At 36.3% G+C, this 15880-nt stretch overlaps 1 protein-coding gene across 5 annotated transcripts; it reads right to left on the reverse strand.

The window, feature by feature from the left end:
• Window positions 1-7144: 7144 nt before the first annotated feature.
• LOC149705289 (uncharacterized) lies at window positions 7145-14667 on the reverse strand. 5 transcript variants are annotated; one of them, XR_016381586.1, is made up of 4 exons: window positions 12695-14667; window positions 12108-12263; window positions 9432-10870; window positions 7145-7464 (listed from the first exon to the last, which is right to left on the reverse strand). XR_016381586.1 is itself a non-coding variant. In XM_089865615.1 (4 exons), exons 1-4 carry the CDS (start codon window positions 12707-12709, stop codon window positions 7436-7438), a joined length of 462 nt encoding a protein of 153 aa, XP_089721741.1. In that variant the 5' UTR covers window positions 12710-14667; the 3' UTR covers window positions 7145-7435. The 5 variants fall into 5 exon arrangements, 4 of the variants coding, with proteins under 4 accessions (XP_089721741.1, XP_089721739.1, XP_089721740.1 ...); XM_089865615.1 differs by having other exon boundaries at window positions 10609-10870; XM_089865613.1 differs by lacking the exon at window positions 7145-7464 and having other exon boundaries at window positions 8052-10870; window positions 12695-12782; window positions 13299-14667.
• Between the last annotated feature and the right edge of the window lie 1213 nt (window positions 14668-15880).

Below are 15880 nucleotides of genomic sequence, written 5' to 3' on the forward strand. Positions count from 1 at the left end.
AATAGAAAACCAACATCGCCACATTTAACGTGATTTCTGTCCAGCGTAACTATGTTTTTTTCCGTTGTCGCTTGACGTCGGATGAATAGTCGTGATTTACGCCAAGTGAAAACCATGCTTTATGATTTCTACAAGAGCTACAAAAACATTAGTTTGGAGAATAATTTGAAAAATATATATAAAAAAATGCTTTTTGAACCCGAGATTACGATGGAATCAATACTGCTGAGAATAAACCAAGGCTGCGTTCAGTAACACTCATCAGGAAAAACATCAATGTTTGGGAAAATTAAATCGGTGTTCTTTTGACGTCATGCATGATGACGTTGCAGTTGTTGAACGGCACAATTTTGTGTAATCGATGCTTTTTGATATATATGTTACTATAATAGTGTACTATAATATGGACAAAAATATTCTGATAACGTTATGGTAGAGGCTATATCTACGATCTAAGCGACAAGGGGACAAATATATCAATTAAGAGTGCGAAATAGATGTTGTGGAAACCAGTCAATTCTATCACGTGACCCAAAAATATCTACCGCCAAACTCAAAATTCAGTCGTAGTGTGAACGGTCTACCGCCGGATTCCGGCGTAAGTTAAAATTGCTTCCGTCGGCTGCCTGATTTCCGCCGGGTTTTTTCGGTCAAGTGGGAATCTAGGTTCTCATTTGACCGAAAACACGACGGAATTGCCGTTCCGCTCGTTTCGGTCGGCCTTAAAACGTGTTCTATTTTTTCGGTCGTTCCCGGCGTAAATGGAATACGTCAGCCAATGAAAATGTGCGTTGTAGTGACGTCACTATCTTATGTCCCGGGAAATTGCAACAAATTGTGCAATACGCTGTGGTGGATATTGCCGAGGACATAAAAGACTCGAAATGCCGTCCAAAAGAAGATTGTAAAAACACAGATTACATTCAAAGGTTTACATAAAATGTTTCTAATCATCCCATCGTCACATTTCATTGACCAAATTTTCTTGGCATCCTTGTTGTTTCCACTTCTTAAAAATATCCCCAACCCAAAACACCTACTAGCACTCTAGTGATAGCGTTTGTTCACAAAGTGCAAGCAATTTATATAAGTAAAAGTAAATAATGTATTTATAATTTCATTCGAAAACTCGGAATTACTGAGGTCTTCCATTTTGTAAGGCTCACTAAAGATTTCGAAACATAACCAGACTGGTTATAACCACACTTAGAAGACTATAGTTTTAGGTGATGTTAAAAATTGGCGCTTTGGTGATACCAAGAAGTGATATCTAGTTTACTAGGGAGAAGGTTCAAATTAGCCACATTTCCAGCTTTATTTCCAGTCCAAACGTAGGTCCGGAGTTAATACCCTCCTCTAAATTACAACCAGTATCTCCTTGGTTCTTGACACTCGCGTCAGCGCGACGCGAATGACGAAAATTACGTATTTTCCGACTGAGGAGAGGCGAAATCGCGGGCGAAATAGCCCGACCTCCTTTTACGTCCCACCTTCACAAAAAAAATTGAGTGTTTCTTTGGAGTGAAAATGGTGTACTTTTTAAAAACACCTATATAACACCTAACATTTTCACATGAATAACAAAAACGGTGTTATATTGGTATTTTAAAGGTGACCATTATCTACGAAAAAAAGCTTAGTTAATAAAGGTGTAAAATCTATCTGGAATTACTCCTTTTTCTTCGGAAAGGGTGTTATAAGGGTAGATCTCAGACTTTAAATTTTATAAACTGGTATTTTTTAGCACAATTCTGTAAATTTTTAATTGCTACAGTTAAACTGTCTCATACAGTACCATACAATAACGCGAGAGCGGCGAGAGAACAATTTCGCATTTTTTCATTGACTTATGATTATGAAATAGTTTTGTGGATAATTAATATTTAGCGAAATGGAAGTTTCAAAAGAGTGTAATTTAAGAAAACAAATTTTTTGCAAATTAAAAACACCCAAAATAGAGTTTCATCACCTTGAGTTTTTCCAGATAATTTGGTGTAAATTCGGTAATAACAAGTTGGGAAAACCAAAATATTACCTCTCCGTGTCAATAAAATTATATAAACTTAAGTATCCAATGAAAACGATATTGTGTTTCTGAGTTGGGGTTTCCAATTTTTGTTGTTGTTTTGAAAAATATATCGCAATGCACGGGCCTTGATAGATATAGGAGGCAATGAATGAAATATATCACAATGCACGGGCCTTGATAGATATAGGAGGCAATGAATGAAATATATCACAATGCGCGGGCCTTGATAGATATAGGAGGCAATGAAGGAAATATATCGCATGCACGGGCCTTGGTAGATATAGGAGGCAATGATAATCTCTCTCTTTGCACGAGAGGTTTATCTTTAATATTTAAATAAATATAATTATTTTTAATTATTTTAATCTTCAATAATTAACATTAATAATAGTTAAATCGTTTAAAATAAAGTTATACATATTATCTTCTCAAACTTTGCTAATATTGACGTTTAAAGTGAAGGGTACATCTCTTGCCCGCTTTTTTCAAATTTGGGGTATATATACGATTCGTTTCCATTATAATAGTAAGGAAAAAGCGCAATTGCGAAAACCTTTGGTGGCGATCCCACCTTAGGGAGGCTAGACGTTTCTCGTAACCCTAGCTGATCGCCGCGTATATCCTAAAACCAAACGATGATAATGGAGTAGAAGCCAATGATACAGATTGTTGTCTATGTGGAATAGACGGAAGACCAGTGGATGGTGGTGTTAGAAGCCAGTGTAAGTGCAGACTGTTGTCAATGTGGGATTGACAAAGAACAGAAGATGGTGGTGATTAGAAGCCAGTAAGAACAGACTGGTGTCCGTGTGGGATGGACAAAGACCAGAAGATGGTGGTGTGAGAACTCAAGTAGAGGAGCCATTTCCGTGACTGTGAAAGCAGTTCGGAAATGGCGAATACGTTTGCTCCGATACGCAAACTGCGAACGCGGTCACGTGGGTGTAACAACGGACAGACAGAAAGACAGACACACAGACACACACACAGACACGACCGTTACAGAACCTCTCCTGGACTACGTCACACGGAGAGGTAAAAACCTTTAAAACACCGTTTGAAATTCAACATGGAAATTAAATAATAATACTGCGGGATTGAAAATCAATAACTTGTTTTTTATATGAGGTCTTCCGTTTCTATATATCTTTTAATTTTGAAGTCAATCCAAAGATTATAAATGCAAGGAAAAAGACGTAATTAATCGTATTAAAGTAAATATAACAGCATTTTTTAAAGATGATATTTTCTTAAGAAAATATTTTTATCCCTGAGTAAAAAGTAGCTAAGGAAAAGGAATTGGTGATCAGGTGGTATTAGCTTTATAAAACCTGCTAAATGTGTTATGTGACACTTTTAAAAGCATTACGCGACACTCTTAAAAGCGTCACGCGACACTCTTAAAAGCGTCACGCGACACTCTTAAAAGCGTCACGCGACACTCTTAAAAGAGTCACGCGACACTCTTAAGAGCGTCAAGCGACACTCTTAAAAGCGTCACGCGACACTCTTTAAGGCGTCACGCGACACTCTTTAAGGCGTCACGCGACACTCTTAAAAGCGTCACGCGACACTCTTTAAGGCGTCACGCGACACTCTTTAAGGCGTCACGCGACACTCTTTAAGGCGTCACGCGACACTCTTCAAGGCGTCACGCGACACTCTTTAAGGCGTTACGCGACACTCTTTAAGGCGTTACGCGACACTCTTTAAGGCGTTACGCGACACTCTTAAAGTTGTTATGCGACACGCTTAAAAGTGTTATTTTAAGCTCGCCAAGGTGCTGAGACACATCCTGTAAGGAATTGCACAACACACATAAAAGAGTAACAATTATCTTTTAGTACGAAAGACGAGTTGAAAAGGTGTTAAACTGCACCTCTGTTGACATAGGCGTAGAGTTTCGTAAATGTTTGGTGGGGCCCAGCTCAACCGGCCTGGACCAATACATAGATAGCATCATGCATGATCCATGCATTTGATGTATATAAATTCCTAACGAATATAATTTTAGGCTTTGATATTCTAACTTATATATTTTTTAAATTTTTATATGTAGAATTACTTACTCATGTTTTCCTATTTTTGTTTCCTGTTTATCCTCTAATGTTAATATTGCTGGTTTTCGTTAAATTAAATATAAAATAACTAAATACAAGTACAGCAAGTGTGGGGCTTACAAGTCACGAAGTAACTTAGCCCCACGCCACCCAATGTTTAAATGCTATATTAAAATAAATTTGAAATTTGAAATTTATATATAATACATTGTTTATTATATTTATTAAGTATATCCATGTACTATGTTTTCCTCTAAAGATAATCTAGGCTGTTTTAAAACAAATTTATCCGTATTTGTGAATTACAATGCGAAAGTAAAAATCCTTACAAAAATTTCGAGACCACTTTCAAAACTCGGGAAAATCACCAACTTAGGAAACCATGAGAGCGACTTAACCCATAAGACTAATTTATACTTGTGCCTCGAAAAACATTTTGAAAATTGTTTATCTACTCTATGGAGTTGACCAGCGCCGCGCCTTACCAGGGATACTAGATGTTTAAAGAGGGATGATCAGCTCGAGCCGTACGTTCAGACGAGACTGCGGCATAGGTTTTTTTAACGGGGATCTATAACGCCCGTCTTGTTTTCCCTATCAAGGACAAATTGAATTCCAATTCCGAGTATTCCCCTATTTTTTTGCGTTCAACCGCACCTAAAGCATGGTTTTCACTTGACCGAAAAAAACCACTTTCCAGCTGGACGTCAAACGTCAAATTTTTTTTTTACGTTGTCGCCCAGTGTTAAAGCGTTTTCACTTAGCGTAGCTCCCGCGCAATATTCGTAAAGCGGAAGTACGTACGGAAATCGTGGCCCTCTCTCGCGCTTGCGCAGAATGGGCTGGCTGATTTAGACTCTTTCTAGAATTTCTGACGAGGCCCAAGGGTAAACATTAATGGACGGCGAGACAGATTTGATTTTAAATGCGCATGTAAGCATAGTTAATTTCATACTATTTTATATGAATTATCGAGTTCAACGCTACATGGGTTATGAGAGATCGTTTTGGGTTAGAAGTATATTTAAAAAAAGACGCGAACTTGGTTATCAGGAGAACCTAGTGAAAGAAATTATTTTTATTACAATATTATTTGTTATTAATTAAACCTTTGATTTTAGATTTTTAGCGTCTGGTGATATGCAAACATCTCTGAGTTTTGCATACAGAATATCTAAAACAGCCGTTAGTAACATTGTAAAGGATACCTGCGAAGCGTTGTGGAAAACTTTACAGCCTTTATATCTAAATATGTCATCAAGCCCTGAAGAATTTGAAATTGTTGCGAAGGTGTTTGAAGAACGGTGGAACCTTCCTCATTGCGTAGGGGCAGTAGATGGGAAGCACGTGTTAATAGAGTGCCCACCAAAATCTGGATCAAAATATCACAATTATAAGGGTTCATTTAGTACAGTATTACTCGCTGTCTGTGATGGTGAATATCGCTACCAAATGGTTGACATTGGCGCTTATGGTAGCCAAAGTGATGGAGGTATATTTTCTACATCACACTTCGGTTGCAAGCTAAAGAGTGGAAAATTACCGCTGCCAGAAAACAAAGACTTGCCTAATTCGAATCTGTCATTTCCGTACTTTTATGTGGGAGATGAAGCGTTTCCGTTGTTGAGAAATATGATGAGACCCTATCCTGGTAACAAGCTAACATTGGAAAAGAGAATATTTAATTACCGTCTCAGCAGAGCTCGAAGGGTAATTGAAAATACTTTTGGTATAATGGCTTCGAGGTGGCGAATTTTCCGCAAACCCATTAAAGGAAAACCCGAAAATGTAGATAGCATTGTTAAAGCATGTGTTTGCCTTCACAATTTCTTAATTACTGAAGAATTGAAAAGAAAAAAGGATGATCCAAACTATGTAACTCAGTATAACCACAAGAAACTAGCTGATTACACTGACCAAAGTGAAGAAGATCAGAATAACGGCAGATGGAGGGTTATATGTTCACAAAATGAAGCTTTGCAGGATTTTGATATGGGACATGCGAATCGTAGCGGAGTAACTGCAGGTGTTCACAGAAATACTCTTGCAAATTATTTGCGGTATGAAGGCAAAGTTTCATGGCAAGAAAACTATGTCCTCCGCTGTTAAGTTTAAACAGTGTATTTTACGTATTTATTTACGTATTTATTTAAAAAGCCAAATTAAATTTTACGTATTTATTTAAAAAGCCAAATTAAATAAGAGATTAAAGACTAAAAATAGTGTGATAATTATTTTAGAAGAAACGTCAACACCTCGGTTGTAGCCTGTATTTTCCCGTGTTAAATAAAAATAAAATCAGATGGAAAAAAAATCTCCGATGAATGACCAAAATTTTTAAACCCAAAATTAAAGGAATAGCGACGTGATTTAAAAATTATCTCAAATCTAAAGAAAACCTTACTTTTTTGAGAGTTTAAACTCTTCTGATTCCAAAAATATGCTTGAAAAATATTTAATTATGAGGGAAAACACAGAAAAAGCACTTTGAAATCTTGAAATTTGGGGGAAAACGGCAAATTTGCGGAGAAGATTTTTGGCGGGTTTTTCTCCTTGATACGTCACTCACGGCATCTCGCGGAAAAGCCAAGCGCGAGACTCCCGAGTCTACTAATGCGGCGCGCGCGCGAATCTGAATAAATTAGGCTTAACGCGGCGCAGCGACACTAACAGGCGCGTCACGTGAGCGACATCTAGAGTGAAAATTTCTCCTTACTACGTCATCAAACGAAAGAAAATCTCAACTAGGCCTTTTCCAAACACAAAACTTTGATTGCAATTTAATAAATTGCTACGAAACCAAATAAAAAAGTAAACATATCATAATAAACTAGATTTTTCAAGGATTTTTTTCGCATTTTAAGTTTGAGGATGACGAAAATTATGTCACTAACACTTTAAGCTAAAAATTGTTCGAAAACTACTTTAAAGTTTAAAAAGGCATTGAAAGCTAAAAAATAATTGATAATTATTGTAAAATAACACGTCTAGCACTAGGTTATAACTCACAATTTACCCCACTTAATTAAATATACAATTAATCTCAGACAAACGCTTAAAATGAAAATGTTTTTATTTCTCATTTGTCTTGTTCTTCCTCCAATTCATAGAATAAATTTTCCGTTTTTAATCTGAATTCTCTTTGATTTTTAGCATTTAATTTGCGAAACCTTCCCATACTTGAGATAAAGAAGTGAAAAATATCATCTTTAGGCCCTTGCTTGTTAACGAGATTGGATAAGCTAGAAGTTGTTTCTTTCAAAACTTCTGACATTTTCCTATCCAAATCTTCCAATTTTCGCTTCTTAGAAGAGTTTAAGTTTGGTTGAGTAGTAAAAGTGTTATTTTAAGCTCGCCAAGGTGCTGAGACACATCCTGTAAGGAATTGCACAACACAAATAAATGAGTAACAATTATCTTTTAGTACGAAAGACGAGTTGAAAAGGTGTTAAACTGCACCTCTGTTGAACAATTTCCATTCTTATTTTCGACACCCATTGTTCAAATTAGTGTGTTTAAATCCTTTCAGCTTAATATCTAATGAAGAGTTTCGAAGTCCACCTTATTTGACATTACCCATAATTAAAGTTCTATAATCATTAATTGTTTTGACGCATTGCGTCCCGGGTTTAACATTTTTAATTCAATCAAACAAGGCTAATTTATCGTTAAGTGCTCACAACGCCCACACTCTGCGTATTGGTTATCGGTTGAATTAATAGTTTAGAAAACCCATATAATAACAAAGTTTCTTCTGCACTAAAATTTCGTGATTCTGCGGATGTAAATTTGAACTACAGACAAACCTTTCATTAAAAATCCATAAATATCTCAACAATTTACTGGAACATGTTTATTTACCATAATTTAAATATAAATTTTTCTTTTTAAACATCATGTTACAATAATAACAACGGATATGATATGGATTATGGCTAATTTCACCTTTCTCTTATATTTAGATAAGACTTCAAATCGTTAGATAATGTGGCACGTTGCAACTCTGTTATTAACAGAGAAATTTTAGCCATGAACACTTTCGTTAAGTGAAGTCTTTTGAGACTATTTACCACTTTCCGAAACCGCCTAAATTGCGGGAGTGTTTTCGATTGAGAACTCCCAATTTTGGTTTCTGTCTGTGTGAAATGTGAACCCATAAAAACTACTTTTATAGTTGGTAAAAACACTAAAATATTGTGTGTGTACAGTGAAAAGTATATATAGCATTTTTATTGAGAGTAGCACGATGTGGTAAAGGTGTCAAACTGTATTAAAATCACGTTGTGTAATACAGCCTTCCTTACAATATTACACGCCTTTTCTGCATTATTTCCCACTTCGGTAGTTCAAATTCAGGCCATTTGAAGAATTTTGGAAGAACATACAAAGTACAAGCACTTAAAGAACAATTTTTAAAAATATTGTTTTAAAAGGTGTAAGAAATATCTCAATGAGGTGTAATAAATGTGTCAGTGGGAAATATTTTTAAGATGCAGTGCTAAAAATGGTCCATTTAACACTTTCAGAGGTGTTGTTTAACAACATTAAATTAAGACGAAAGGTGCTAAATCACACCTTTTCTGCACTATTTCTCACTTCAAGAAAAAATTTACGCCTTTTGAAGAATATTAGAAGAACATACAGACACTTTAAGAAGATATTTTAAAAATATGGTAATTAAAAGGTGTAAGATTAAGCTTTAAAAGGTGTAATAAATGTGTCGGGGGAAATATTTTTAAGACGCAAAGTGTTGAAAATGGGCCATTTAAAGCTTTCAGAGGCGTTATTTAACCACATTAATGGTGCTGTTTTTGGACCCGTCAAAATTAAGACAAAAGGTGCTAAATCACACCTTTGATTTTAAGAGTGCACTGGATTCTTCGTGAATTACGATGAATTCAGTAATTATTTCTATCTGAACTGGTTACGATTTTTATTTTGGAATTACCGAATTCCTCGATTGATTATGCGTGATTAGTTCACGAAATGTGTGATTTCCGAGGTGACTACGAAAGATTGTAAGTAAATCATGTGATTATTTCCGATTTTCTCATGATTTCATGTGATTTCCAGTGATTATCGGAGATTTCTGATTACCTTTGATTACCCACAAGAATGATTTTGATTACTGATGATTTTCTAAGAATTCTAGAAATCAAGTAATCGATTTCTGCGGTTTTGTACACCTGATAATTCAAGTAACTAACCCCTCGCTTCTAAAGCCTGGTTTTCACTGGCCCAATACGCAGGAAAAACCGGTAACTTGCCGCAAAATTTCGCGTTTTTTGGGCGGCAAGCACGGAATTGGTTTTCTATTTTTCCTCAAATTTTTACTTACTTACCTAATAAACTTTTGCTTAAAGGAAAGCGGTGTCCAATAGAAATCGACGAATGCGGGACGTCATAGGCTTGGTTTTGATCACCTCGCGAGAGGTTTATTTTCGACGCCATTTTTTTAATTGAAGGCGTTTGTGTGGTCGAGTTAAATTTCTAAAAATGTATAGTTAACGATTTGTTAAAGGACTTTGGCTTAATCCTTATTTATATGATAAAAATTAACGTTTTTACAAAGACAATAAATTCTAAAAAAATCGATAGGTTGCTATTGGTGTGTTTTCAACATAACTGGTAAGACTTGGTCTCCACGAGCTTGCCCACTTTCATGATATTACCATAACAACCATAATTACCCCTGATAAGTACAACACGCCCATAGGACCAATGTAACGGGCATTTTCACCCAAAAAAACGATGGAGGCGGCCTCTTGTAGTCATTTGAAACTGTAAATCGTCCGCGGAGGCTCATATTCAGACCTCCCCTACAGATATCTTGTAGGCCACGGACCAGTGTTGGAGTAATGGCGACCTTTAAGCGCGCGAGTATAGGTTTAGGGTTGTAACTTAAAACATTTTTGTTGCGACATATATTAAACAATGATGGATAACGGTACTAATTCATCAATTACACTTACGATATTTGTAGCTTGGGCTTCTGTGGCCTGTGTCCATACGTGTAGCAGACGAAACCTTAATTTTTACTTACTCAGAATTCTGACCCAGAATCTATGAATGAGCACTATCCATTTACCGAGATTCTAAGTCAGACTTCTGGGAAGTTAGAGCACCCTTAGAAACGTTTCCCATTGGCTAAAAAGTTGGGACAAAAAAGGCCGCACGGCGTCGCTTATACTTAACTTGTATAGGGTTCAGATGAACATGCTGGTTACATTAGACCAACGGGCGTGTTTTACTTATCAGGGGTAATTATGGTACTTATGATATTGCAAGTTTTAGTGAAAACGTTTTGCCGCCTTTTTTTAAGGAATTTTCCGCAAAATTTTGCCGATTATTTTTTAATGTTACGTTAAATATTCGGCAGTGAAAACCAGGCTTGAGACAACGATTTATTTTCGAACATCTAGGGTTAACTCGTCCATGAAAATCGCGAGTACGAGTGCAAACCGAATTACATCTACAAATTAATATAGCGATATATATGAGAGACATTTTGCTTCTTACTTAATTGACCCGAAAAGGAAGCGTAGGCGATCATGGAAAAGATGAGCCAACCAATCAAGCCGACTTTCATGGAACTGCGCTCCAATCGCCTGGGTGGTTCGGTTCCGGTGTCAACGAGGGCGCCGAATTCGTACCAAAGAGCGTCACCGAACGACCAAAAAAACCTGTTATTCGAGGCCTTCAAATCGACAAAAAATCGCACCGCCAGCAACTTCAAGAAAATGGCCATAGCGGGAAACAGGCACAGAATGCAAATCCATACCTAGCAAAGTTACAATAAAGAAATTTGTTTAGCCTTGATCTTTTAAACGCTATAGGGATAGGAGAACCAAAGATGATGGGGGTTGGATGCGAAATCTTAGAGAAGCAGGTGCGCTAACTGTGGAACGGCTAACATTGGGTGGAACGCCAAAAATAGGGGAGGAATATTCGGACTCAATTGTAATTGGTTCTTCTGTAGCCCTTCTGAGCCAATTACAATTGAGTCCGACTATTCCTCCTGCATTTTTGGCGTCCCACCCAAACTGAGTCGTGCCACACTTAGTGCACTTACATTTATCTCAGATTTCGGATCATCCCCAGTGCACTTACATTTATCTCAGATTTCGGATCATCCCCCTCCCCCCATCATCCTTGGGAAAACTAGACGCGGTGGCGGCAAGGAAATCACGGCACGAGCAACAGGAGATTAGTAATTTAATACATCTTGGAACGTTCGAATTTCTTAGTACTGTTTAATGCATTTTGTTTAAGAGGTAAATAAGGATCAGTTAATTTTCTGGTACAAAAAAGTTACTAAAAATTTTCAAATTACTGTTTAAAGATGGACTTGGGTAAATGAGATATCAGACAACCTAACCCATGGACAGGCAACTGAATAGGGAGCTAGGTTTGCTTAGAGCAAAGACAGACACTAGCGCTGTGGCGGCGGATGTTGGACGTTTTTCACCAAACCATAGTAAAATTCGCGCCATTTTGTTTTTTGAGGAGTGGAGATCTCCAGTCACCGATATGGGGAGAAAATCTGACTAAATTATAAAAGTTTGAATTTCATTATTTATTTATTTTAGCCTCTCTCTCATTAAAGATTCATAAACGATCTATCAAGTTAGTTTTTGTAAATATCACTCTGGTATTGTTTATAAAGTCTGTTTAACATTAAGCCTTGACTAAAATATATCCCGAACCATTAGAGACAAATTTTTCTTTACGGGATATTGGCAACAAATTGCGGTCGGCAGACGCGTGAGGGCGCGTGCTACGCATTGCCATTTGTTAACGTGGGTTTAACATGGTTTTGCCTGTCTATGGGTTAAGTGGTCTGAGATGAGATGTACTCTTTTAAGTTCACCTTTAATTTTCCAGTGGAAAAAGTACTTCTTTATTAGGTCTCTTTAGGACTAAATTTTCTTTTGGATCACTAAAGCTTACCACGCACTAGTCCCTTTTTGTCAGCGTCCGTCCTATGATATTTCGAGCGCCTTTACTGGTGTACTTACTTCCAAGCTAAATGGTTTAATTAGTGCCAAGGCTCTTGGCAATTCAAGCGGAGCGCGCAAAACGAAGGTGGCTTTGTCGTTGACATCTGGATGGACAAAATCCACCACCAGACTTCTTGGGAAGCTGTTCTGAAGCGTCATGCTGAAGTTAACTTCCTAAATTATGGAGGTAGAGGGTAATTTTCTCTTTAAATTAAGACAAATTTCGTTAAAATCCGATAAGATTTCACCAGGGGTCACGTTTAGGCCTATCAGGTCTGAGCTCGTCTCTTTTATGATGACACAAAGGCACGAAATATAGCAATGGTTAAAATGTGTTGTCAACCCAAAGCCACTTTTAATTAACAATAAAGATTCTTAATTTGTCAAGTTTTTAAAACTATTTTTCTTTGAAATAAATGCCCTAAAATAACCTTTGAGAATTTGGAATAACTATACAGCAAGGTTAAATAATTTTAAGAATTTTATTTTTTTGTGAAATATAACTTTCCATAAATAATGTAATATGTGAGCGACAGTGACAAGTTTGTACATAATAAATTAAAGGTTTGGGGTTTGTGTGTGAGATGTATAAAATTCATCTTTACTTTTCTTTGAAGCATTCCTACGACTCCAAACCATTTGCCGCGTTTCTTGAATCCGAAACTTCGTTCTTTCGACAATACCAACTCGTAACTGTATCCATTAAAAAGACTAGTAAGAAACGCATAGCTCTTTAAAGGGAGGGTGAAGAGGAAAATCAAGTGATTTTTTATCGATTCTTCTACTAATTAAAAGATCATTCTGCATACTGAAACATCCAGGAAATATAGTCTCCGAATGATTTTAAAATTCAAATTAGGTACAGATTTTATGGATAATTTGAAAAAAGGACCTCTGACCAATCGCGTAACGCCCTGCCTTTCTCTTAACAAAATTTCTTTTGCACACTCTACATCTCGCGCCACGATTGTCACATCGCGAGTATAACTTTAATCCAATCCCGCGCTTTTTTTATTCGGCATGGAGCGTGCCACGAGAATTTTATTAACAAAAAGGCAGGGCGTTACGCGATTGGTCGGAGGTCCTTATCTCAAATTATCCATAAAATCTGAGCCTAATTTGAATTTTAAAATCATTCTGAGATATTTTCAGTATGTTTCACTATGCAGAATGGTCTTATAATTGGTGGAGGAATCGATAAAAACTCACTTGATTTTCCACTTCACTCTTCCCTTAACAGGATTATTATTTAACGCAAACAGAATTAACAATAAAGTGAAACACTAATAAGAGTGAACACTAATATTTTCGATTAACTTTCTGTCGTATACATGCGCGATTTATAGGGCAAATCGAATTATATTCAACAGGTTTTCACTATGAAATCTGCCATCTCTATAAGGCAAAAATAATATATTCTACTCTTGCCTTCGTTTCTGTAATCCTATTTAGCAGAATTCTCATTGGATGGAAATCCCATTCAGCCGAAATGTGCCAAAGTATTTTTGAAATTTGAGGAGTGACGGATTTCAAATCAATGGGATTTATGTACTATAATCCCTTCGATATGATAAGAATTTTAACGCTGTTCACCGGATTATGACATCTTGTATGTTCTGCCCTTTGAACGTTATCAATGTTTAGGGTGAGACCAGGAATGGAAGCAATCGAAATAATGATGTTCGAAAGGTAACTTATTCCATATTTTAGTTGGGTTAGAGTGGAGCCTCCGAGATGAACTAGGCCCATGCGTGTCGCGTAGCGAGAATATTTTTTTAACCAATTTAGTTCGCCGTGGTTATACGCTTGGGGGCACTTATATTACCGTAAAATAAACAAAGTTCAACCCCGTGACCCTGTCGACTGCTTAGGTATTTGAGCCAAGGTCGCGGATTGTAAGTATACGTTTTTGTTAGAATATAGCCTAAACTTTAACATAGGTCAAAGGGTCACTACCCATAGGGGGAGCTTTATACGTCAAAATTAATGACGTCACATTGTCATGCCTGTATTTTATCTCACCCAGTCTCACTCGCGTGTGTACCGGTAACCCTAACGGTGATGTACAATACAGTCTTTCTTAACAGTATTATTGTTGTTCCTAATAAACGTTTTTGCATTAATTTAATTAACTAAGCCATTGTTTTATTGCGTTAACTCGATCATCCAACAATGTGGTAGCAGAGCGTGGTTACCAATGTACGACTTTAAAAACGCAATAACGTTGGAAGGCAAAGGCTTAAGGTACGGTCAACATTAGTGCGTAGTAAACAAAAACAAAGATGGCGGACGGCAGTAGCACCTCACTCATGGGACAGATTACGAAACTAAAGTCAACCAATTGTGTCAATTGGCGGTTTGAAATGGAGATGGTCTTGAGGGATCGAGGTCTTTGGGATATTGTAAACAAGACAGAAACAGCACCTGACCCATCAGCGTCTGCAGATATTCGACAAAAGTATAAACTATGGGTAGAGAAAGCTTTTTCATCTCTCGCTCTTGGCTTGTCTGAAGACATACTGTAGTGTTCAAATCCGGGGTAAATAATTAGTCGGGATAATTATACACTTAAGATTTATTCTACGTTTAATGAAGGTTGGTTATTACCACCGCCTCCTATATGTAATCCAAGCCCGTGCACGGTGAAATTTTTAGGGGGGACTTTATGTTGTATAGGAATGGCATTTTATCCCAATAGGTGGCGGGATTTATCCGAGATTCGAAATAATGGTTTTGTTCGCACAATACATTTTCTTCGACTAGTTGGACAACCTTGACTAAAGTGATATAAGTATTTGATTATATTTCTCATATCATGATTAATTTGAAATAATCCAAGATTAAATTAAGTACATAGTAGGGGAAAATCTTGAAATTGAATAGGAAAAATTGGAATTTGAGATGCAAATTAAGGGAGGAAATAGGATTTAAATATTAAAATCATATGAATTATAGGAAAGTGATTAGGGAAATTTTAGGATTATTGATTAGTAAATTATAGGATTATGGATTAGAAAATTATAGGATTTTTGATTAGTAAATTATAGGATTTTTGATTAGTAAATTATAGGATTATGGATTAGTAAATTATTGGATTATTGATTAGTAAATTATAGGATTATTGATCAGTAAATTATAGGATTATTGATTAGTATATTATACGATTATTGATTAGTAAATTATAGGATTATTGATTAGTAAATTATAGGATTATTGATTAGTAAATTATAGGATTATTGATTAGTAAATTATAGGATTATTGATTAGTAAATTATAGGATTATTGATTAATAAATTATATCTAAATACAGGATAATCTAGGAAAACAAAGATAAACAATTGAATGTTATTACATACTGCGCTGAACTAATTGTGTACAATTTCACCCTTGAATTTGAAAACTGTAGTTTAACAACGGTGGTTTAACTTTAAAGTGAATAAGTTCCCTCATTAAGCGAAGAAAATTAAACAAAGTAAACTAAAATTTGAAATGGAAAACTTAAATATAGGAACATGTTTAATTCTTTTAGCAGTTTTTATTTATTTATTTCATCTGAAATATCAAAGATCTCCAATCTATAGCATAGACAGGAATTAACCAATTCAAAAAGAGGAAAATAACGGTCGTTTTCAAAATCTCTTACGTCGCGCCGTGACGGTAAAATCGCGCCTCTAGCGGTAGAGACCGGCGAATTAAAAATCCACTTCTGGAAAATTTTTTGGGACGGCGAACGGGCTTGGATTTAATATAGGAGGCGGTGGTTATTACATAGTACAGGATGGGAGCAACGC

Source organism: Phalangium opilio, unplaced genomic scaffold (genome assembly GCF_054372755.1).
Source record: "Phalangium opilio isolate 3A_F unplaced genomic scaffold, DU_Popi_V2 ptg000014l_1, whole genome shotgun sequence".
Lineage (NCBI taxonomy): Eukaryota > Metazoa > Arthropoda > Arachnida > Opiliones > Phalangiidae > Phalangium > Phalangium opilio.